This window comes from Hemitrygon akajei, chromosome 2 (assembly GCF_048418815.1).
Source record: "Hemitrygon akajei chromosome 2, sHemAka1.3, whole genome shotgun sequence".
In the NCBI taxonomy this organism is placed as follows: Eukaryota; Metazoa; Chordata; class Chondrichthyes; order Myliobatiformes; family Dasyatidae; genus Hemitrygon; species Hemitrygon akajei.
In genome coordinates, this window is record NC_133125.1 from 42,725,499 (window position 1) to 42,748,278 (window position 22,780).

Consider the following 22,780-nt stretch of genomic DNA (forward strand, 5'->3'; position numbering starts at 1 on the left):
TGATGTACCAAATCTCCTCATAGTTCTTATGAAATAAAGCTGCTAGCATACCTTCTCCGTAATTGCATCAATATATTGGGCCCAGGATAGAGCGTCAGAGATGCTGACACCCAGAAAACCTGAAGCTGCTCACCCCTCTCTGAGAAATGGTTTGTGTTCCCTCAACTTCCCCTTCCTGAAGTCCACAATCAGTTCCTTGGTCTTAAGACTTTGAGTTGCGACAACACTCAACCAGCTGATCTCTATCGCTCCTGTATGCCTCCTCGTCCCCATCTGAAATTCTGACAAGAACAGATGTGTCATCAGCAAATTTATAGATGGGATGTGAGCTGTCCCTAGCCACATAGTCATGGGTGCAGAGAGAGTAGAGCAGCAGGTTTATGTGAGGTCAGCCGCTGTTGATTGTCAGCAAAGAGGAGATGCTATTTCCAGTCAACACTGCCTGAGGTCTCCTGATGAGAAGGTCAAGAATCCAGTACAAAGGGTTATCCAGAGGCCCAGGTTTTGAAGCTTGTTGATTAGTACTGAGGTGATGATGGTGTTGAATATTGAGTTGTATGTAGTCAATACACAGCCGGCTGACATAGGTACTGCTTTTGTCCTGGTGGCCCAAGGCCAGGTAGAGAGCCAGTGAGATAGCATCTGCAGGCAGACCTATTGTGGCAAAAGGCAAATTGCAGTGAGTCCAGGTCCTTGCTTGGGCAGGAATTAATTCTAGCCATAACCAGCTTCTCAAAGTACCTCACAGTAGATGTGAGTGCAATTGGGCGATAGCCGTTGAGACAGCTCACCCCGTTCTTCCTGGGCACTGGTATGATTGATGCCCTTTTGAAGCGGGAGGGAACCACCTCCTGTAGCAGTGAGAAGTTGAAGATGTCCTTGGACACGTCCAGTTGGTTGGTACAGGTTTTCAGTGCCCTACCAGGTACGCCATCAGATGTTCTGACTTCAGCCTCTGGACATAACACAGGGTCGCCAGGATTCGCATAATTGTCATTTCATTCTCCCTTTCAAAGCACAAATAAAAGGCATTGAGCTCATCTCGGAGCGAAGCTTCGCTAGCCATTCACGATGTTAGGTTTCACCTTGTAGGAAATAACGACCTGCAAATGTCGTGGTTACTTGAAATGACCTGGAGACACAGACAATTCTTCAAGAAAATTAAACCATTATTTGCAAACAAAGGCTGAGGCAATCAATGAACTTGTCACCGAAAGCCCACCGAGCTCCAGTGTACAGCATTCTTTATAGTCATTTCTTATCTCAGTTACATTTCGGTTTTATCAGCATACCCAATCAATTTTTAGTTGCATATCATCTATACATTAACTAATCAATCGCTCTTGCCTAGCCCGCGGTACGTCACCATTATATTTCACCCGTTCGCATTGGGGCCTTATTCGTGGCCAAGATTATGTTTTCCAGACAACCTCCCTCACATTACATTCCTGCTCGCAGCATCCTGTCCGCCACCGTTATCTCGTACTAAACAAAGGCTGAGTGTAATACATGGGGTACATCGCAGCTAATAGTGCTGCTAGCTAAACAGGTGTTCTGTAAGTGCCACAGTATGCAGCTAAGAGAGTACAAAGTATCTAGTGAAAACAACACATAGCAAAATGTGTCTAGTAAAATAATACATATTAATATTCAGTACCTAGAAGTGATTACATAGTATAGTAAATAGCTAATACATAGTGATTATATTTCAGGTATATATAGTGATTATGTCAGGTATATTTCTCAATATAATCCCAGCCAAAGCTGACGGGCTTCCGATTCCTAGCCCCTGAAAGAACATCTACATCATACCTAACAGGTATCCTCCCAACCCTGGGGGTAAACCTGTTAGTAAGGGGAACGGCCACACAAGGACCAGCACTGTCTGCTCCCTTTGCCGTTACTGTGGTTACACATCGATCAGTGAAGTGGCCACTTCAGTAAAGGTCTCCTCTATGGCGTTCTCAGCCTCCCATTGGGCCCTGAGGGTCTTTAAGAAAAGGCTCTCAAGTCCTTTTCCTAATTTAAACTTTGTTTATATCATATAACTATAAATTGATCATTTTGCACTGCTTTTGACTTTAAAAGCTCAGGCAAGATATAGGGGATGTATAGGAAAAGTTGAATAGGTTAGAACTTTATTCCCCAGAACATAGAAGATTGAGGGGAGGTTTGATAGAGGTACAGTATACAATATTATGAGAGATATAGATAGGATAAATGCTACCAGCCTTTTTCCACTGAACTTGAGTGCGACTGCAACTAGAGGTCATGGGTTAAGGGTGAAACGTTTAAGGGGAACATGAGGGGGATCTTCTTCAGTCAGACGGTACTGAGAGTGTGGAATGAGCTGCTAGTGCAAGTGGTGAATGCGGCGTCAATTTCAACTTTAAGGAGAAGTTTGGATAGAGAGTTATGGTCTGGGTGCAGGTCGATTGGAGTTAATGATTCGGCATGGACTAGATGGGCTGAAGGGCCTGTTTCTGTGCTATAGTGCTCTATGATCCAAAAATAAAAACACTCAAAACTGTGATTCACTTCTTAAATCAATCAAATACATGCTTTGAGTACCAAATATATTTGATGGGCTGAATGACTGCTTCCTAGGTAGGTGTGAGCAATGTTTTCCTCTTGCCCAATTAAACCTCGGTTAGATGGAGACAAGCAAAAAAAACCTCCCGGTTTGTAGACACTGGAGAAAGCCATATATTGTGGCGACACACTTTCTGCGCAGGGGAACCGGCTCACAAATAGCCAGCGCACGGGGGTGGGGGGGGAGACTTTGGTAATGCACCTCTGATGTCATTTCCGGGGCGCTAGGGATTAAATGCCAGCGCCACAAAGTTTGAATAAACTAGTCTCGAAATGACTTACTGACTGCGTGTCGTTATTTCAGCGCTGTGTGTAGCACATCACTACATTGGTGACCCCGACGGTCCAAACGGGATTTGGACCAAAGATGACCGACTCTTCATCTGTTCACGCAGTTTCGCTAAAACTGCCGACTTTCTGGACGCTGCGACCAAGCGTGTGGTTTAGCCAAGCAGAAGCCCAGTTCCAGATTCGGCAGATATCTTCTGATTCCACGCGTTACTACCACGTGGTGAGCGCCCTTGACCAGGAGACAGCCGCCCAGGTTGCGGATTTCATACAGTTGCCCCTGGAAGAAGGCAAATATGAAGCGTTCAAAGCGCTGCTCTTTGGAACTTTGGCCTCTCACGGCGTGAGCGGGGTGCCCGCCTGCTTCACCTGGACGGTTTGGGAGACAGACTGCCATCAGCATTGATGAACGAGATGCTGGCCCTGGCTGATGGACACAAGCCCTGCCTCATGTTCGAGCAAGCGCTCCTAGAGCAGCTGCCTGAGGACATACATCTGCTGCTGGCCGACGCAGATTTCAGCGACCCCCGGAAGGTGGCGGCCCGGGCAGACGTGCTGTGGAAAACCAAGAGGGAGAGCGTGGCGTCCGTCGATCAGATAACCAGGCCACGCGCCCAACAGCAGACCAGACCAGGCCTGGCAGGGGGGCGCACACAACACAGAGGCAGGAGTGAGGAGGCCAGTGAACAGTGGTGTTTCTACCACCAACGGTGGGGCACAAAGGCATGCCGTTGTCACCCGCCCTGCAAGGGCCAGGGCCAGCTGCCGCTAATGACTATGGCGGCTGGCCACCAGGACAGCCTCTTGTACGTCTGGGACAAACAGTCGGGACGCCGCTTCTTGGTCGACACCGGAGCGGAAATCAGCGTCTTGCCCCCGACGGGGTACGACACCCGCAACAGGAAGCCAGGACCCACCCTGAGGGCCACAAATGGCAGCACAATACGGACCTACGGCACCCGCACAGTGCAGCTGCAGTTCGGCGCCAGCCGGTTCACGTGGGACTTCAACCTGGCCGCGGTGGCCCAACCACTCCTGGGGGTGGACTTCTTGCGAGCTCACAGCCTGCTGGTCGACTTGCAAGGGAAAAGACTGGTACATGCCAAGACTTTCCAGACGTTCTCCCTAGGTGAAGCCAAGTTGCCGGTCCCACACCTGGACTGCATCACACTGTCTGACAACGAATTCACCAGAATCCTGGTGGACTTTCCATCGATTCTGGCACCGCAGTTCCCAGCCATGCCCAGACACGGGGTTCAGCACCACATCCCGACCAAGGGACCACCCCTCCACGCCCGCACACGAAGGCTCCCCCCGGAAAAGCTCCGCCTGGCAAAGGAGGAGTTCAAGAGGATGGAGAAATTGGGGATCGTACGGAGGTCCGACAGCCCATGGGCCTCCCCCCTGCACATGGTGCCCAGAACAGCTGGGGATTGGAGACCATGCGGCGACTACCGCAGACTGAACGAGGCTACAACTCCAGACCGCTACCCCGTGCCGCACATACAGGACTTTGCAGCAAACCTGCACGGGGCAAGGATATTTTCCAAAGTAGACCTCGTCCGGGGATACCATCAAATCCCGGTGCACCCTGAAGACATCCCAAAACAGCACTTATCACCCCATTCGGCCTGTTCGAGTTCCTCCAAATGCCGTTCGGCCTGAAGAATGCCGCACAGACATTCCAGCGGCTAATGGATGTGGTGGGACGCGACCTGGACTTTGCGTTCATGTATTTGGACGACTGTGCCAATTTGGACCTCCGCCAGCTCTACTCCCGCCTGAGTGATTTCGGCCTCACGATCAACCCGGCCAAATGCCAGTTCGGTCTCGATACTATCGACTTCCTGGGTCACAGGATTACCAATGACGGGGCAACACCTCTGCCCGCCAATGTAGATGCAATCCGCCACTTTGCCCGGCCCAACACGGTCAAAGGCCTACAGGAGTTCGTTGGTATAGTGAACTTCTACCACCGTTTCCTCCCCTCAGCAGCCTGTATCATGCGCCCTTTGTTCACCCTGATGTCGGGTAAAGGCAAGGACATTACTTGGGACAAGGAGGCTGCGGCCGCTTTCGTTAAAGCCAAGGAAGCCTTGGCAGATGCCGCGATGCTGGTGCACCCCAGAACGGACGTTCTGACCGCACTCACGGTGGACACATCCAACACAGCAGTCGGTAGGATGCTGGAGCAGCTCATCGAGGGGCACTGGCAACCCCTGGCGTTCTTCAGCAAGCACCTACGACCACCTGAACTCAAGTACAGTGATTTCGACCGGGAGCTGTTGGCACTGTATCTGGCAATCCGGCATTTCAGGTACTTCTTAGAAGGCAGGCCGTTCACCGCGTTCACGGACCACAAACCGTTGACCTTCGCGTTCACGAATGTGTCCGATCCCTGGTCGGCTCGCCAGCAGCGACATCTGTCCTACATCTCAGAGTACACAACGGACATCCAGCACGTCTCGGGAAAGGACAACATCGTGGCGGACACACTCTCCAGACCAGCTGTCTAGGCCCTGTCCCTGGAGGTGGACTATGCAGCACTGGCGGAGGCGCAGCAGGCAGACGACGAGATGCCCAGCTACAGGACCGCAGTCTCGGGTTTGCAGCTGCAGGACTTTCTCGTAGACCCAGGTGAGAGGACCCTCCTGTGCGACGTGGCTACTGGCCAACCTCGCCCCATCGTCCCGGCAGCCTGGAGGCGGCGGGTTTTCGACTCCATACACGGTTTGGCGCATCCATCTATCAGGACAACCGTCCGGCTGGTCTCCAGCAAGTTCGTGTGGCACGGACTTCGCAAGCAGGTCAGTGAATGGGCCAGAACGTGCACGCAGTGCCAAACAGCCAAGGTGCAGCGGCACACTAAAGCCCCGCCGCAGCAGTCCGAACCCACCCACCAGAGGTTCGACCACATTCATGGTCGAACCACATTCAACCTACCAGTGTCCCGAGGAGTGCGGTATGAGGTGGCCAGAGGCGGTCCCGCTCACCGACACATCTGCCGATTCCTGCGCCCGAGCACTGATTGCAACCTGGGTAGCACGTTTTGGGGTACCGGCCCATATTACCTCCGACAGAGGCGCCCAGTTCACCTCCAGCCTGTGGTCGGCTGTGGCCAGCCTGTTGGGAACGAAGCCACACCACTCTACTGCCTACCACCCACAGTCGAACGGATTAGTGGAACGCTTCCACCGTCACTTGAAGTCGGCTCTCATGGCCCGCCTGAGAGGACCTAACTGGGTGGACGAGCTTCCCTGGGTCCTGCTTGGAATTCACACAGCGCCCAAAGAGGATCTGCACGCCTCATCGGCCGAGTTGGTATACGGCGCACCCCTGGCTGTCCCGGGAGAGTTCATACCAGCCCCAAGGGGGCAAGAGGAAGAACCCGCAGCAGTCCTGGACAGACTACGCGAAAGGCTCGGCAACCTGGCCCCAGTATCGACTTCACAGCCCGGACGGACCCTGACCCATGTACCCAAAGACCTGCAGAACTGTAAGTTTGTGTTTGTACGAAGGGGCGGACACCTGGCACCGCTACAGCGGCCGTTCAAGGTGATCAACAAAAACGGGTCCACGTACGTTCTGGACATTGGGGGGAAGGAGGAGGTTTTCACAGTGGACCGACTCAAACCAGCCCATGTTGACTTGGTGCAGCCGGTCGAGGTTCAGGCACCACGGCGCAGAGGCCGACCTCCCAAACAGAGGCTGATCCAGACTGTGGACATTGGGGGGTGTATCGCTGGTTCTGGGGGGGTGGGGGGTTATGTGTCGACCCACTTTCTGCGCAGGCGAACCGGCTCACAAATAGCCAGCGCGCGGGGGGAGACTTTGGTAATGCACCTCTGACGTCATTTCCGCCCGGAGAGGACGGGCACTAGGGATTTAAATGCCAGCGCCACGAAGTTTGAATAAACTAGTCTCGAAACAACTTACCGACTGTGTGTCGTTATTTCAGCGCTGTGTGTAGCACATCGCTACAATATAAATATATGTTAATTCCTTAGAAAGTAAATATTATTATTCACTTCAATTTGGACTGATTTATCAACACAATTCTTACTGTAACTAAGCTAAAACAATTTTTAAATGTTGATTGGTTATAGACACTGTAACTAAATTTTCACCTCAAGGCCACATTTTACCTGATATTCTCTACAGAGTTTAAAAACTCCTCTGGTTTAAAGAAAACATACTGATGTTTACAGTTGAAGGTTTAACCCATTGTATTTTGTTCAAAAAAAGCCTAACATTAGGTTTCTTGTCTCCTTTAACAACGTCTGGGGCTTGATATCTTTCAAATCAATTAGAAACCTGAAACATGATACACAGATCCAAAAGATAAGACATCCCTGAACAGAGATTAGATAGAAAATTCTGCCAGCATTTTGTGTTTTTTATCTATTTCCAGCATCTGCAGATTCACTCGTGTTGCCTTTGAACTCACTACTGCGAAGCCTCTTCCAGTGATGCCTACACTGAAGAAATTCAGATCTTCTCTCCGACTCCTGATGAAGGGTTTCGGCCCGAAACGTCGTCACTACCTCCTCCCATAGATGCTGTCTGGCCTGCTGGGTTCTGCCAGCATTTTGTGTTTGTTATCTATTTCCAGCGTCTGCAGATTCACTCGTGTTGCCTGTACAGAAATTAATATTTTATGCAACAGATAAAGGATCAGTATAAGTAACTGACACTGAGCTGAGTTGCAGATGCTTGTTTAAAGACACCTCTCACACAAGAGGCTGATCAAAGAATATTCAAGTTCTCTTGCTCATGAACTGAATTTCATCATTCTTTAACCCAGTTGTGAAGTGCTTTCACTCACCCACATGCCCACACTAGTGCATCACAGGTGCATGTTTGCAGGTGGTATTTAAAAGATAAACTTGCCCTAGCAATACATCAAATCTGCCACATATCCACACAACATGAAGATTTTGATGACTATGCCAATATGCTCTGTATATGATAACCGACTTCAATGACGCAGTTCAGAGGGAAGCATATTTATAAATATTTCAACCGCCAAGAAAGAAAGGAGCCTAGACACCTTACAGATATGGTCCATGCACTCTTCATTTGTGCAGAGCATGGCATTTTTATACAGACTTTGGAGCAAACGTACAGTTCTTCCCTTGCCTGGAGACTCAGTAGTTATCTCTTAATCGATCTGAGCAAGAAAGTGCACTATTTGAGCTTTCGATCCGTATCCAGTCCCTTTGATACCAGGATGAGCTCGGAGGTGAGGCCTGTTAGTTCTTGCCACACTGCATCTAGTGGCTGACTATGTTGCCTTACTCTGTATTGAACGCTTTAGGAACAATCCTGACTGGGCTTTGATTTGTGTCCATAAAGGAATTATATTGAGAAAAATCCATTATTTTAAGCACCTTCTGTCTTGGGAACAGCTTCTTACCCAAAGTTAGTGTGTTCTGAGTATAACTTTCGTATTATTGACTCCAATTATGGTAATTAAGTTTCCCTGCATGTCCTCGTGATTCCCATGGAGTTGGTACAATCCTGTGACATCCTCTGCAGAGAGATAGTCTTGAGAACGATCCAGAAGACTCTCTATTCTGTATTTGACTAGCTTTGCCTGGCAATCGTTGTTGCAAAGCTGGAATAGTGCAAACTCCGGAGGAAATACCTGATCATTTCACTGCTACTGTTCCATAAAGCTTTTGCACACACCACTGCGTCAAAAACTGCTGGGAGCTACGCCCTACCAGAAAGCAATGATATTTCTGAGTTTGATGCATTCCACTTTTGCTCGTAGAAGTAATTACAGTTGTACCTGTTGTCAAACAACAAATGCTATCACTTCCCATTTTGAAAGCGCTCAAACCATCATCAAACATGAGGCAGTCTGAGAAGGAGATGTGGTCTCTGAAGTACCTTGAATATTCAGATTCGAGATTCAGTCCAATTTAAACAGACTGGTCTGTTTTCCTCCCCACTCAGACTGAGGATTTCTGGTTAGTGTCAGATTCAGGCTGAGCATTAATATAATTTAGAATGGGTTACTGCAAACAGTAGTTCATGGCTGTTAAAGTGAAATTAGGATGTGAGAAATTAATTAAGGAGGTCATAGGGAGATGAAACAAATGGATTGGTAGAGCAGACCAAGCATGAATTTAGTGAACCAAGTGACCTATACCTTAATATCCTCACTCAGGCCAGAATCCTTAGGTCACATTGTTTGCATACCTGATACGGTACTCCTGAAAGGGGTCTGTCTATTCCCACAGTACAATCATGGGAAGTTACCAGGGAGATAGAGGAAAAGTGTAACACGCAAAATGCTGGAGGAACTCAGCAGGCCAGGCAGCAGCTATGGAAAGGGATAAACAGCCAACGCTTTGGGCCGAGACCCTTCATTGGGGGTAAAGAGCCAAGGATATGGTCGAAGCTTTCATGAACATGTGCAACATCCCCTTTTACTCCTGGGAGTCTTTGGCCCATGACTGAAAGTTTATCAGATATGTTCAGGAAAGTTTCCTTCATCAATACATAGCGGTCCCAACTAGAGTGAGCGCATAACTGCATTTCCTTTTCGGAAATGAGACAGGACGGCTGAAAGAAATGTGTGCATCTAGTGATCATAATTCCACTAGTTTCAAGATAATTATGGAAAAGGATGTGTCTTGTCTCCAAAGAAAGACCAATTTTGATGGTATCAGAAAGGATCTGAACAAATGTGGATTAGGACAGGTTTTTTTTCTGGCAAAGGCATGCTTGATAGTAGGAGGCCTTCAAAAGTGAAATGTTGAGTGTTCCTTTCAAAATAATAGGCAAGGCAAACAGGTTTAGGGAACCTTGGTTTTCGAGAGATATTGAGGTCCCGGTTGAGAAGGAGGAGGTGCATAGCAGCAAGGAGCAAATGAGATTGTTGAACAGTGTGGAACTGCAAGGTAACTGTTAAGAATGAAACCAGGAGGGCTAAAAGAAGGCATGAGGTTGCTCGAGCTAGCAATGTGATAGAGAATCACAGGGTCTTGTAAAGAGATATTAAGAGCAAAAGGATAGCAAGGGACAACGTTGGTCCTCTTGAAGATCAGTGTGGTCATCTATGCATGAAGCCAAAAAGAGATGGGGGAAATCCTAAATGGATTTTTTTTTTGCATATATGTTTATTCAGGACACAGACACAGTCTATAGAACTGAGACAAAACAGCAGTAAGGTCATGAACCAAATCTGGATTACAGAAGAGGAGGCACTTGCTGTCTTGAGGGAAATTAGGGTAGATAAATTCCCAGGACTTGAGAGGCGTTCCCTCAGACCTTGTGAAGGCCAGAGCAAAAATTGCAAGATCTGCAGTAGGGTCATTCCAAAAGTCCTTGACCATGGGTGAGTTGCAAGAAGATTGGAGAATACCTGATGTTGTTCCAGTGTTTAAAAAAGGCTCAAGGATAAGCTTGGAAGTTAAAGGCAGTAATGGGCAGGTTTTTAGAAGGTATTCTAAGGGAACAGTGTATAGTTAGGTAGACAGGGACTGATTAGGGGCAGTCAATATGACTTTGTGCATGGTAGGGCATGTCTAATCAATCTTGGAGTTTCTCGAGGTGATGAAAGCTGATGAAAGAAAGATGTTGTCTAATGAACAAAGGCCCAGGTAGGAGGCTGGTCAGGAAGCTTCATTCGCTTGGCATTTATACATTCATTGGAGAAGCCAGAGAGTGGTATTAGATGGTTGTCTCTCTGACTACAGGTTTGTGACTGGGTGTGCCGCAGGGATTGGTACTGCATCTGTTGTTATTTGTGATCTGTATCAATAACCTGGATGATAATATGCGGTAAACATATCAGAAAGTTTATGGATGACATCAAGATTGGGGGCATAGTGGACAGCAAGGAAGGCTATCAAAACTTGGCAGCGCGTTGTGGACCAACTGCAAAACTGGGCTAAGAAATGGTGAGTGCGTGGAACAAGCTGCCAGCAGAAATGGTGAATGTGATGTCAACTTCAACATTTAAGAGAAGTTTGACCAAGTGCATGGAAGGGAGGGGTGTGGAGGACAGTGCTCCAGGTGCATGTCTTCCTCGTCGCATCGACTGATAGTTCAGGACAGAGTAGATGGGCTGAAAGACTTGTTTCTGTGTTGTAGTTAACTATGACTGTTCAAAGTGGAAAATGAACATTTGGGCAGGCACTGAGAAACCTTGAAACCATGGATCGAGAGCACACAGAGTCCCTCTGTAAGAGGCAAAAGGAATATGTAACTGACAAACACAAAATATTCTGCAATGATGGGGTCAAAGCAACACGCACAACACGCTGGAGGAACTCAGCAGGTCGGGCAGCATGGAAACAAGCAGTCAACATTTCGGGCTGAGACTCTTCGTCAGGAATATGTATCTGCCTGCCTGTTACTACCAACTGCCCCAATGTAGAAGAGTCAGCAATTCCCATGTTGTCTTTATCAGCCACCTCAGAACCAACAAAGCCAGAGTGAAAGCAAGTCATCCTTCACCCCAGGGATTGCCAACAAAGGAAAATAGTTGGGCAGCAAAAGTAGAGCGCATTTTTGCCAATTACGAATTTTCTATTTAGAAGTAGTTATATGGGAGAACATCAGTGTTCTAGTCTGTTAAATATGCAGGTCACGGTTATAGGGGAAGATGAAACAATTATACAGCAACACACACAAATGCTGGTGGAACGCAGCAGGCCAGGCAGCATCTACAAGAAGAAGTACAGTCAACGTTTCAGGACCCTTCATCAGGACACAATTATACAGTATGACTTTTATTTCCAAGCCTTGACACTCAGCAGCAGACAATGTAAATGCTGCGTGTAATCCCGTCTAAAGGAAAATTATATTATTGAAGAAATTCTGCAGTTAAATAATTCATCTTTATTCAGTCTCTGCTAAACAGCACCTGACTATCATGTGCTTGTGACTATTGTAAATCGAAAAAGCAAAGTGATAACAAACTCTTGTGATCTGAGAGCAGAGTAGATAAGCAAGATAAAGATGGCTTATGCAAGGTGTAAACACCAATACATTGACCCATTGTAAAGTTGATACGTTATCACCCAAGTACAGTATTTCTGTTGAAAAATTAAATCTATATATTACCCTTTTTCAGAAAACTAGTTTTACAGAAAAATGTTTGTTTGATAAATGTTTGATAAATTTGATAAATGATAAATGTGACGGCTGCTAGGATATTGATGATATGATACCTTAGTTATATCAGTGAATGGGAAGGATAGTGTTTTCGATCTGGAATGAGGTTGTTCAAGGTTGTCTGTTTTATTCAGTGTCCTTATACAGAATGTGATACATGCTATCAAAAGCAACATTTGCTGCTGTGCGTGCTAACCATTTCACACCAATGACAGGTTGTAGCGCGAATCAACTTTGCAGAAATGACCTAGCCACATCCCCTTAAATTTGCATGACACGGCCACGGTCTCCATTCTGTGCTGGAGCATCTGGGAAATACAAACGCATATATCAGGCTGATGTTTATGGTCGTTGACCATCAGCAACGCATTAGACAGACATACTTTATTGATCCCGAGGGAAAATGGGTTTCATTACAGCCGTGCCAACCAAGAATAGTGTAGAAATATAGCAATATAAAACCATAAATAAATAATAATAAGTTAATCATGCCCAGTGGAAATAAGTCCAGGACCAGCCTATTGGCTCAGGGTGTCTGACACTCCTAGGGAGGAGTTGTAAAGTTTGATGGCCACAGGCAGGAATGACTTCCTATGACGCTCAGTGTTACATCTCGGTGGAATGAGTCTCTGGCTGAATGTACTCCTGTGCCTAACCAGTACATTATGGAGTGGATGGGAGTCATTGTCCAAGATTGCATGCAACGCTGGTCTTTCTGAAACAGCAATTTATAAATATTAGTGGTTGTGAGGCTTGTATCACCACTGTCTACAGCCAGTTTCTTCCTGTGTGTTGAAATTGTCATACTAGGCCATGATGCAACCAGTCACTATTGACAATAAACCTGATTCTAATTCACGATGACAATTCCAAACACACTTTGCTTAATCTTTAACAAATAAAAATGTCCTGACTTGGTTACTAGCAATTAAGGATCACCCAGGTTCCACATTCAACTGATTATCCATCAGTTTTGTGAATTGTGTACATATGGTTTTCCATCTTCAATGAGATTCCAGCACCAGACACACCTACCCCTAACACACCCCTTTTCAGCATTCCAAAGAAATTGTTCTCTCTTCCCACCCCTACCCCAATCCCTCCACCCGTCCTTGTTTACGCTGCCATCTTCACCGAACACTTGCCTTCACGTGGCGTTTTCCCATCAAGAACAGGAGATGTTATACTTGGCCCTTTTGCACCATCCAGCAATCTTCCAGATGAAGCAGCAATTGAATTACATTTCTTCAATTTAGGACACTGCATTCACTCCTCCAAAGGGGTCCCTCTACATTGGAGAGAGCACATGATAGACACTCTGCAGAACAAAGATCAGTTTGGTCTGCAAGGGAATACTAAATCTCATGTCACTTTATTTCTTCATCTCTTTTCTCTCTCACTTCACGGATGTTGCTGGTTCCACAGTTAAGTAATCTGCCTGATGTAGTTCCCGGGGCATTCATGTCCATTGTTACTCAGAGAAGGTAGTGTTTGACAGGTTTAAATAATAAAATTATTAGTCAATGCTTTTTAAAGGAAGATAATCACAGATGAACAATTCAGATTTGAATACAAAAGATAGTTGGCATAACTGCAATCATTTAGGCTTGATAAAAGCATTTTTCAAGCCATATTTATTATTATGAATATCTCTAACTTGTTAGTGTATCATATCCTGGTGGGGAAGAAAAAAGAATTAATTTATACAGTTCAGTTAATCCAATTTTGACTCCTGAAGTAAATGAACTGTCACACAACAAAAGAGCTGGTTTAAGCAAAGGCTGAGAATCCTCACCTGCGAATCAGAAGTCACGCGTACAATCTGTGTTCTTAGTTCAGTGGATTATTGAAATGATGCTGCATCATCAGAGGTGTTGATTTTCAAATGAGTCATTAAACTAAGGGTTAGAGCTGTGTATAAATCCTGACTCTATGGTCAGTTTTTATCTTTTGATTAATACTAAATCAACGATTTATGCATAGCCTTGGTGCTTTCTGTATATTGTAACAGAGATTACATTTGAAAAATACTTTATTACCATAAAGAGAATTGATTTATCTTGCCATTGCGCAAGATGCCGTATGACTGCAATCTTTTCCTTTATTGCTTCAACTGTAGTGCCTTCTGCCTCTAGATCATGTATTGTGTTAAGAAATTGCTAAACTGGCAACAGAATGCAACACGAGCCAAAACTTTGTATTCATCATCATGTCAAACATCGTAACTTAATTATTCAACAAAATACCTCTGAGCCTAATGAATCAGTAAACAAAAATAAATCTATTTCTGTGAGCTTTTATAATGAACCCATGAAAGATGAATAACTTCCTCATTATTCATCTTTTCCACTATTTTGTAACTAATAGCAATAATAAAGTTCATCCATTCATTTAGTAATTTACAAACACAAAAACAGTAGTTGTGCAGTGTTTTATAGTTCTACAACAAAAGATTCTTAGTTATGTATCCTTTTTCCTGTGATGTGCTGGTCTATGAAACAATAAATTGAATTTTGCACTTGGCAAGTGTGACAAATAATAAACCACAGTATCCTGAAACTTAACGAATTGACTTTGATAAACTACAACTGTCGAGGTTTGCAGGTATACCACATGATATTTAACTTGTAGTGACTGTGCTTCTGGAGATATTGAAAACACAAAGTTGTCCTATTAGTTGCAAGCATTTAGTAAAATCATTTTGTCTAAATGTGAGGTATTGCAGTGGGATCTAGTGTATGATTTGCAAAAGGCTGCGAGCAGGTAATTCACATAAATGAGAAATCTTGACAGAATGCTATTGTTTGCTATGAGGAAAATTAAAATGCAAAAGTGATGAGGCTAAACATCAGTTATACAGGGTGCTGATGAGACCACATCTTAAATACAGTCGGCCCTCCTTATCCGTGAGTTCCGCAAGCCCAAATTCAACCTACCGCGAATCGAGAAAAACGGAAGTGCTCTTCCAGCACTTGTTGTTTGAGCATGTACAGACCTTTTCCTTGTCATTATTCCCTTAACAGTGCAGTATAACAACTATTTTACATAGCACTTACATTGTATTAGGTGTTATAAGTAATCTAGATGGTTTAAAGTATACAGGAGGATGTGCGTAGGTTATCGTGGATAGGGATCGAAAAAAAATCAGAAGTTCTGTTACTAAGTAAGTCGGAACAGGTACATCCGATATTATTTAGTGTCAGTTAGTCAAATGTTTGTCTTAGTATATAGTATATATTTTATATTCCTATGCATATAAAACACTTAAGAACGTATGTTTCAGCGCTGGGCTCGGGAACAGAAGTTCCGAGTTCGATCCAGTGACAGATCGCTCCCGAGTGCGCTCTCCATCCGTGCCTGGTTGATGTGGAGGATCAAAAACCCAAAACCTAATAATTAAACCACTGTCTTTCTGAGTTTGTACCACTGGTTTTTTCCACAAGAATTTAGAAGAATAAGAGGTGACTTGATTGAAACATGAGATTATGAGAGGACATGCTGGATGTGGAGAATCTACAACTATAGTCCACTGTACATCATCTTCTTTAGCAAGGCAAAGGAAGTGCCGTGGAATTTTGGAAATACTGAGATTTTCACAGTCACGTACTTGTGTGTGATTCCTGAATTTGCTGACTGATAAATGACAAAATGGTAACAGGATTTTCCAGAAAATTCCATGCCAAATTCTCATCATTATCCAATTACTGCATATAGGAGTTTTGCTGGGTGCTAACTGATTTCTATGTTATAATTGTTTCTGTACTTCAGATGTTTAATCTGCTGTCATGTGCTTCAGGTTTTTCCCAACAAAATCTGAAAGGTACTACAGTTTAAGTAACTGGTAGCTACAAATTGCTTTGAAGTGCAATTAATATTGCCTAAACAAAGTTGTGTAAAGCCTGAATGTTGAATCATCCAATTCAATGTGTGTTGTGCATATTGCTAGTTCATCTATTTAGCTAAAATTTGTATATTTTGGATGATGGCTTTGAACTGGATGTAACTTTGAGATCCAAGTAATTATGATTAATGCTTTATCCAATTTGATCATTTCAGATCCATTAATGGCCTTCCTTTAATTTTCTCTGCCTTTGCCAGATTAACATATTTCAAAGTGAAACTATCCAAGACGTTGTGCTTTTGGATCCCCGATGGTTGTGTACCAGCGTACTTGGAAGACTCTTGTCCAATGAAAATCAAAAGGCTTTGCACCACTACAGAGGCCGTTACACAATAGAAGACATACTACACTTGGTGTCAGAGCGTGATGTAGAGGAGTTGCTGCAAATTCTTGATGCGATGGACATTTGTGCACGGGACTTGACCAGTGGATCAATGGTGGATATTCCAACATTGATTAAAGTGGAAAACCTGCACAGATCCTGGACTGATGAAGAGGATGAGTTGCTGGTTTATGGAGGAGTCCGCTTTGTGCCTGTTGAACATGTCACCCCGTTTCCATGTGGAATTTTCCACAAAGTACAAGTGAACCTCTGTCGATGGGTACATCAGCAAAGCTCTGAAGGAGAGCTGGATTTGAGGTTATGGACCAACGGATCAAAAATATCCAACAAAGGGACTGAAGTCATGGTCCTCCTGGTCAACCATGGGCAAGGTTTGGAAGTACAAGTAAGGGGACCAGAAACAGAAAAAATAAGGTGTTGTTTATTTCTTGATTCCATTTGTAGTATCATTGATAATCTAATAGTGACTACTTTACCTGGACTCCTGACTGTCAAGCATTATTTGAGTCCCCAGCAGCTCAGGGAACACAGTGAACCTGTAATGGTTTACCAGCCTAGAGACTTCTTCAGAGCTCAAGCTCAGAAAGAGACTTCACTCACCAACACCATGGGTGGCTATAAAGAGAATTTCAGCAGCATTTTGTGCTTCGGTTGCCTTGATGTCTATTCCCAAGGGAACCTAGGAATGGATATCCCCGTGTCAGAACTAAATCTACTTACAAGACGTAAGCTTAGTCGCCTACTGGACCCTCCTGATCCCATGGGAAAAGATTGGTGCCTCTTGGCTACAAACTTGGGTCTTGTTGATCTTGTTGCAAAGCTTAACACTCAGAATGGAATTTCAACAAATGGGAGGTTTCCAACTAGTCCAACCAGTGCTGTATTGACTGAGTGGGCTGCTTCGCCAGAGAATACCGTGGGGCTTTTAATATCAAAACTAAGAGGATTGGGTCGCCGGGATGCTGCAGACTTCCTTTTAAAGGCCTCTACTGTTTTTAAAGTTAATTTAGATACCAATGGACCTGAGAACTACATATCCAATTGCAATGGCGGGACCTCTTATAATTCAATCAGTTCAGTGGTTTCAAGATAAGAATGTTCTGCAAAACTAGTGAGAGGTGCAATTTTAACTGAATTCTCACTTTATGAAATGTATTCTTTGTGTACAGATATTGTCCGGAATAGTTGTGGTAACTTGCTTCCTTTATCAAGGAGACAGCAGTGAAATTCACTGAACTTGTTTACTACCAGATGATAAACCACCCTTCTTTGGTACCTGCTGATTAAATTGGTTGTCAGCTCTAATCTTTCTTAAAATGCAAGATGGTTTTTAACTTTAAAAAAAAGAATGGAAATACATTTGTCATTTATGCATTAGCAAATTGCAATGTGTAACATGTATGATTTGTAAGGACTATCTTTATTGTGCCGTTAACAAAAGTGAGTTTAGCAGAAACCCTCCACAGGAATGTGAATTTTATTGCAGGTTTTTCATCATCTCACCCACTTTCTTGCTTCTCAATGAACATGGGGTAAAGGTGAATGTTTGCTTTTGACAATATTAAATTTGTTATGTAAGTCAACAACCAAATGTGAGTGCCTTTTTCAGGGTTTCCTGACATAAGTAGACCAATAATTGTTAAAGCTTTTAAATAGGAATTTTCTACCTCCCCATTACTCTTCACTAAGGAGCATGCAGATTAGTTACCATGAATGGCTTTTGTGTTTTCCTACTGTATACTTCATTTTGGGCCAACTTCTGTTCATATTGATGTGGTTTATCCATTGTTTAAAAGGGAACAAGGTCTGTGGTAGTTTCATGTGCATTGATAATAAAAATTTAGTGATGTACAGCAAAATTTAATAGTGGGAAATCTTTACAATTTTTTGATCTATTTATATGCAGTTATAGGGGAGCATGCTATTTTAATGCTACATCTTTACAGTCGCATTCTTATTAGCTTTTTAGTATAGTATTATGACCTGAAGTATTTTTAATAAACAATTTCATTATGAAAAATGGACTTTAAAAAGCAATTTGTATTTTTAAAATACTGTTGGTTTTCATGTTAAGGAAGTCTTTGGGCTTTTGGTTCAGCAGTGCTCTGCTCCGATTTTGGGCACTTAAGCAGTAAGGCTTTCAATGTTACAGGTGAGACGCATTGTTGCTTGCTGAAAGTGAATCGAGGGAATGCATGGACCACGGGAAATATCTTTGTTCAGGCAAGACCAAATGAGTTTGCTGAGTTGGGGGCAATGAGAATAGCAAATAGAGAGACAATTATTTCTACCCAGAGGGTAGTTTTTGGAATGAGTTGCCAGAGGTGGTAATGGAGGTAGATACATTACAACATTTAAAAGGCATCTGGTCAGGTACTTGGAGGGATTGGACAAACGACATTTCTGTAGATAGGTACCTTGATCAGGATAGACAAGTTGGGCTGAAGGGCCTGTTTCTGTGTTGTATATTTACAACTCTAAAGCAGGTTTTGGATTGCTTGCAGCCACAAGTAAGTCCTAACAACTGTTCAAAATCTGCAATGTGGTATGAGACTGCCATCTTCCTTTTCTCGATCGTTACAGCCTCTCTCAGGATTAATGTGAAGGCTCCTGCAAGCAATCTGCTCTCGAAGCTGAAAACCACAGTCAGCCCAGCAAGATGCCTGCAGGTTCTGGTAAAAAGGGCTGAAGGCCAATTCTCAGTACAGGGATCATTCCCCTACACCTGGTTCAAACTGCTAATTTCTAGATGTATGTATCCATGAACAATTATCTATAAGCATAAGATTTTTAGAAATCACATTGGAAATGTGCTGTAGGTATACCAATTGGAAAGCAATGGATGAAAGACCAGTGAGTCTTGCATCAATGGCTGGAAAACTAATAGAGAGGGTTCATAGGGACAGGATTTAGAATCATTTGGAACATCCTTATTAGAGATAGTCAGCATGACTTTGTGAGGAGCAGGTCATGTTTTACAAGACTGATTGAATTCTGTAAGGGTGTGACAAGAAGTATGTGGTAACTTACCTCCATATCTATCATCCAGTATTACTTACATTCACTGTTTAGAAACTGTTTTTAGAGTTTGTCGTGAAGCATATCAACTCCTGCCTGAGGAGTGACTTGGATCTGCTCCAATTTGCCTCGGTCACACGTGTCTACAGCAGATGACGTTGCACTCAGCTCTGGAACAATGAAGGTGGATACATTAGGTTGCTTTTCATTGACTACAGCTCAGCATTCAACATTATCATCCCCTCAAACTATGCTCCAAGCCCTAAGCCTCGATACCTCCCTGCCCAACAGGATCCTCTATTTCCTCATATGCAGACCCCAACAACAGATCAGCAACAACATCTCCACAATCACCATCAGTACAGGTGCACCGCGAAGCTGTGTGCTTAGGCCCCTGCTCTACTTTTATATTTATAACTGAGAGATTAAGTACAACTCCAATGCCATATTTAACCTTGCTGAGAACACCACTCTTGTTGGCTGAATCCAATTGGCATATTGGAGAGAGATTGAAGATCTGGTTGAGCGGTGCCACCACAACAACCTCTCACTCAAAGTCAACAAAACCAAAGAGCTGGTTATTGACTACACAAGGAAGAAACCAGAGGTCCGTGAGCCAGTTCTCATCAGGGGATCAGAGATGGAGAGGATCAGTACCTTTAAGTTCCAGACTACAGCATCACAGCAGATGACATGCTGAATCTAGGCAAACTTCTATGAAGGTAAGGGTACTGTTGTATGCTCTTAGTAAAGGCACTTGCATGCTGGCCCATTATAGATCCTTTGATATATCCTGGGACCAGCACATAAGTGCCATTACAAAGAGGGAACAACAGTACCCTCACTTTCATAGAATTTGCCTAGATTCAGCATGCCATCTAAAACTTTGACAAACTTCTATAGATGTATTCTGGAGAGTATCTTGACTGGTTGCATCTCGGGCTGGTATGGAAACACCGATTCCCTTAAATGATGAAACCTAAAAAAAAAGTGGTGGATTCAGCCCAGTCCATCAAAGGTCAAGCCTTCCCCACCATCTACAATGAATGCTGCCACACGGATTCATCAAAGACCCCTCCTATCATCCAGGCCGTGCTATATTCTCACTGCTAGGTAGAGCAGTGGATGTGGTGTGTATGGATTTTAGTAAGGCATTTCTTAAGGTTCCCCATGGTAAGCTAATTCAGAAAGCCAGGAGGCATGGGATCCAGGGAAAGCTTGGCCGTGTGAATTTGGGAACAGCTTGCCCACAGAAGACAGGGTGATACTGGAAGTGTATTTTGCCTGGAGGATGGTGACCAGGGGTGTTCCACAGGGATCTGTTCTGGGATCTCTGCTCTTGGTGATTTTTATAATTGACTTGGATGAAGAAGTGGAAGGCTGAGTTGGTGTGTTTGCAGATGACATGAAGGTTGGCTGTGTTGTGGATTGTGCAGAAGGATGTCATAGGTTACTGCCAGATATAGACAGGACGCAGAGCTGGGCTAAAAAGTAGCAGGTGAAGTTAAATCTAGAAAAATGTGAAGTAATACACTTGGGAAGGTCAATCTTAAAAGCAGGGTACAAGGCTAATGGCAGGATTCCATTGGCAACACACAGAAATTTAAGGGATCGGAGTGCCCCTAACTGTACTTCCAGCTAAAGCAACACTTCACTTGCAAATCTGCTGGGGTCATCTATTGGAACCGGTGCTCCCGGTGTGACCTCCTCTACATTGGTGAGACCCAACGTAGATTGGGGGGCCACTTTGTCAAGCATCTTTGCTCCATTTACAAAATTCAGGATATCCCAGTGGCCAACAATTTTAATCCCAATCCCCATTCTCATTCCAACATGTTGGTCTGTGGCCTCCTCTTCTGCCATGGTGAGGCCACTCTCAGGTTGAAGGAGCAACACCTCATCTTCTGTCATGGTAGCCTCCAATCTGAGGGCAAGAACATTAATTTTTCCAACTTTTGGTAAGGCTCCGCCCCCTCCCCTTCTCTTTCTTCAATTTCCCCTCTCTAGGCCACTCTTTATTCTCCTCCTCACCTGCCTATCACATCCTCCTGGTGCCCCTCTTGCTTCCTTTTCTCCAATGGTCCACTCTCCACTCCTATGAGATCCCTTCTTCTCCAGCCCTTTATCTTTTCCACCTATCATCTCCCAGCTTCTTACTTCATTCCCCGCCTCCTTCACCCACCTGGCTTCAGTTATCACCTTCAGGCTTGTCCTCCTTCCATTTCCCCACCTTCTTATTCTGGCTTCTTCCTCAGTTTTACAGAGCTTTTAAGCGGGCTGCATCAGCACAAGAGGTCATTCAATGGCAAAGCAGCACGAGATTTTAAAAGAGCACAGATGCTTTCAAGACCTTTCAGTAAGCTGCAATTATAATGGTCTATTGGGCACTTGGCAGCAGCCAATAAAAAGAAGTGGGATATAAGTAGAGTGGCCATTGTGTGATTGGACAGTGTTAGAGTGGTCAGGCTTTTGCTCAACAGGTTTGGGCAAACACAGGCAGAGGTTCTAAGTAAGTTTTTTTTTCCCCCCAGTAGTACATAGTACTGAGAACGGGTTAAAGCTAGTGGTATGTTGTTTTGTGAGATGCAGGAGCTCTGGGAGACCCTGATAACTACATCTGTACAAAGTGCACTGAACTGCAGCTCCTTCATGTTAAGGAACTGGAGCTACAGCTGGATGACCTTTGGCTAACACAGGAAAGTGTGGAGGTGATAGATACAGTGGGGGCTACAGAGAGGTAGCCACCCCAAAGTTGCAGGTGCCAGGTGACTGTCAGTGCAGAGTACCCTTGGCCATTCCCCTCAATAATAAGTAAATTGCTTTGGATGCTGTTAGGGGATGACGCAGCAACCTGATCTCTGGCACTGAGACTGAATCTGTCTGTGGCTCAGAAAGGGAGTAGGGAAGAAGAGGGGTACAGTAGTGAAAGGGGATTCCATAATTAGAGAAGCAGACAGCAAATTCTTTGGACATGAAAGAGACACTTGGATGGTGTGTTGCCTCTTGGGTGCCAGAGACAGGGAAGTCTCGGATCAGGCCGACAACATTCTTAAAGGGGCGGGTGAACAGTGGAAGTATATTTTGGCAAAAATGATACAGTTAGGAAAAGGGAAGAAGTCCTGAAGAGAGAAAATAGGGAGTTGGGTAGAAAAGCTTTTGAAAGACCTCCAAGCTAGTAATCTCTGTTTTGCTGCCAGTGTGGGTAAAAATAGGATGATTTGGAAGATGAATGTGTGGCTGAAGAATTGATGCAGGAGGCAGAGTTTCCAATTTCTGGATCGTTGGGATCTTGTCAGAGGAAGGTATGACCTGTAGAAAGAGGATGGGTTGCACCTGAACCCAATACCCTCATGGGCAGATGTGCTGGAGCTGTTGGGGAGGGTTTAAACTAATTTTGCAGGGCTATGGGAACGAGAGTGTAGGGCTGAGGGTGTGGCAGTTGATCTACAACCAGACGCAGTGTGTAGTGAGACTGTGAAGAAAGACAGGCAGATGATAGGGGAAAA

At 44.6% G+C, this 22,780-nt stretch overlaps 1 protein-coding gene across 3 annotated transcripts in view; it reads left to right on the forward strand.

Annotated features, from left to right (window-relative positions):
- dapk1 (death-associated protein kinase 1) overlaps nucleotides 1-18,276 on the forward strand; it is a 187,305-nt gene extending 169,029 nt beyond the window's left edge. For all 3 annotated transcript variants that reach the window (XM_073071198.1, XM_073071192.1, XM_073071207.1), the window contains exon 26: nucleotides 16,111-18,276. In XM_073071198.1, the coding sequence (XP_072927299.1) occupies nucleotides 16,111-17,349 (1,239 nt within the window). In that variant the 3' untranslated portion in view covers nucleotides 17,350-18,276. The remainder of the gene's footprint in view (nucleotides 1-16,110) is intronic.
- The last annotated feature ends 4,504 nt before the right edge of the window (nucleotides 18,277-22,780 follow it).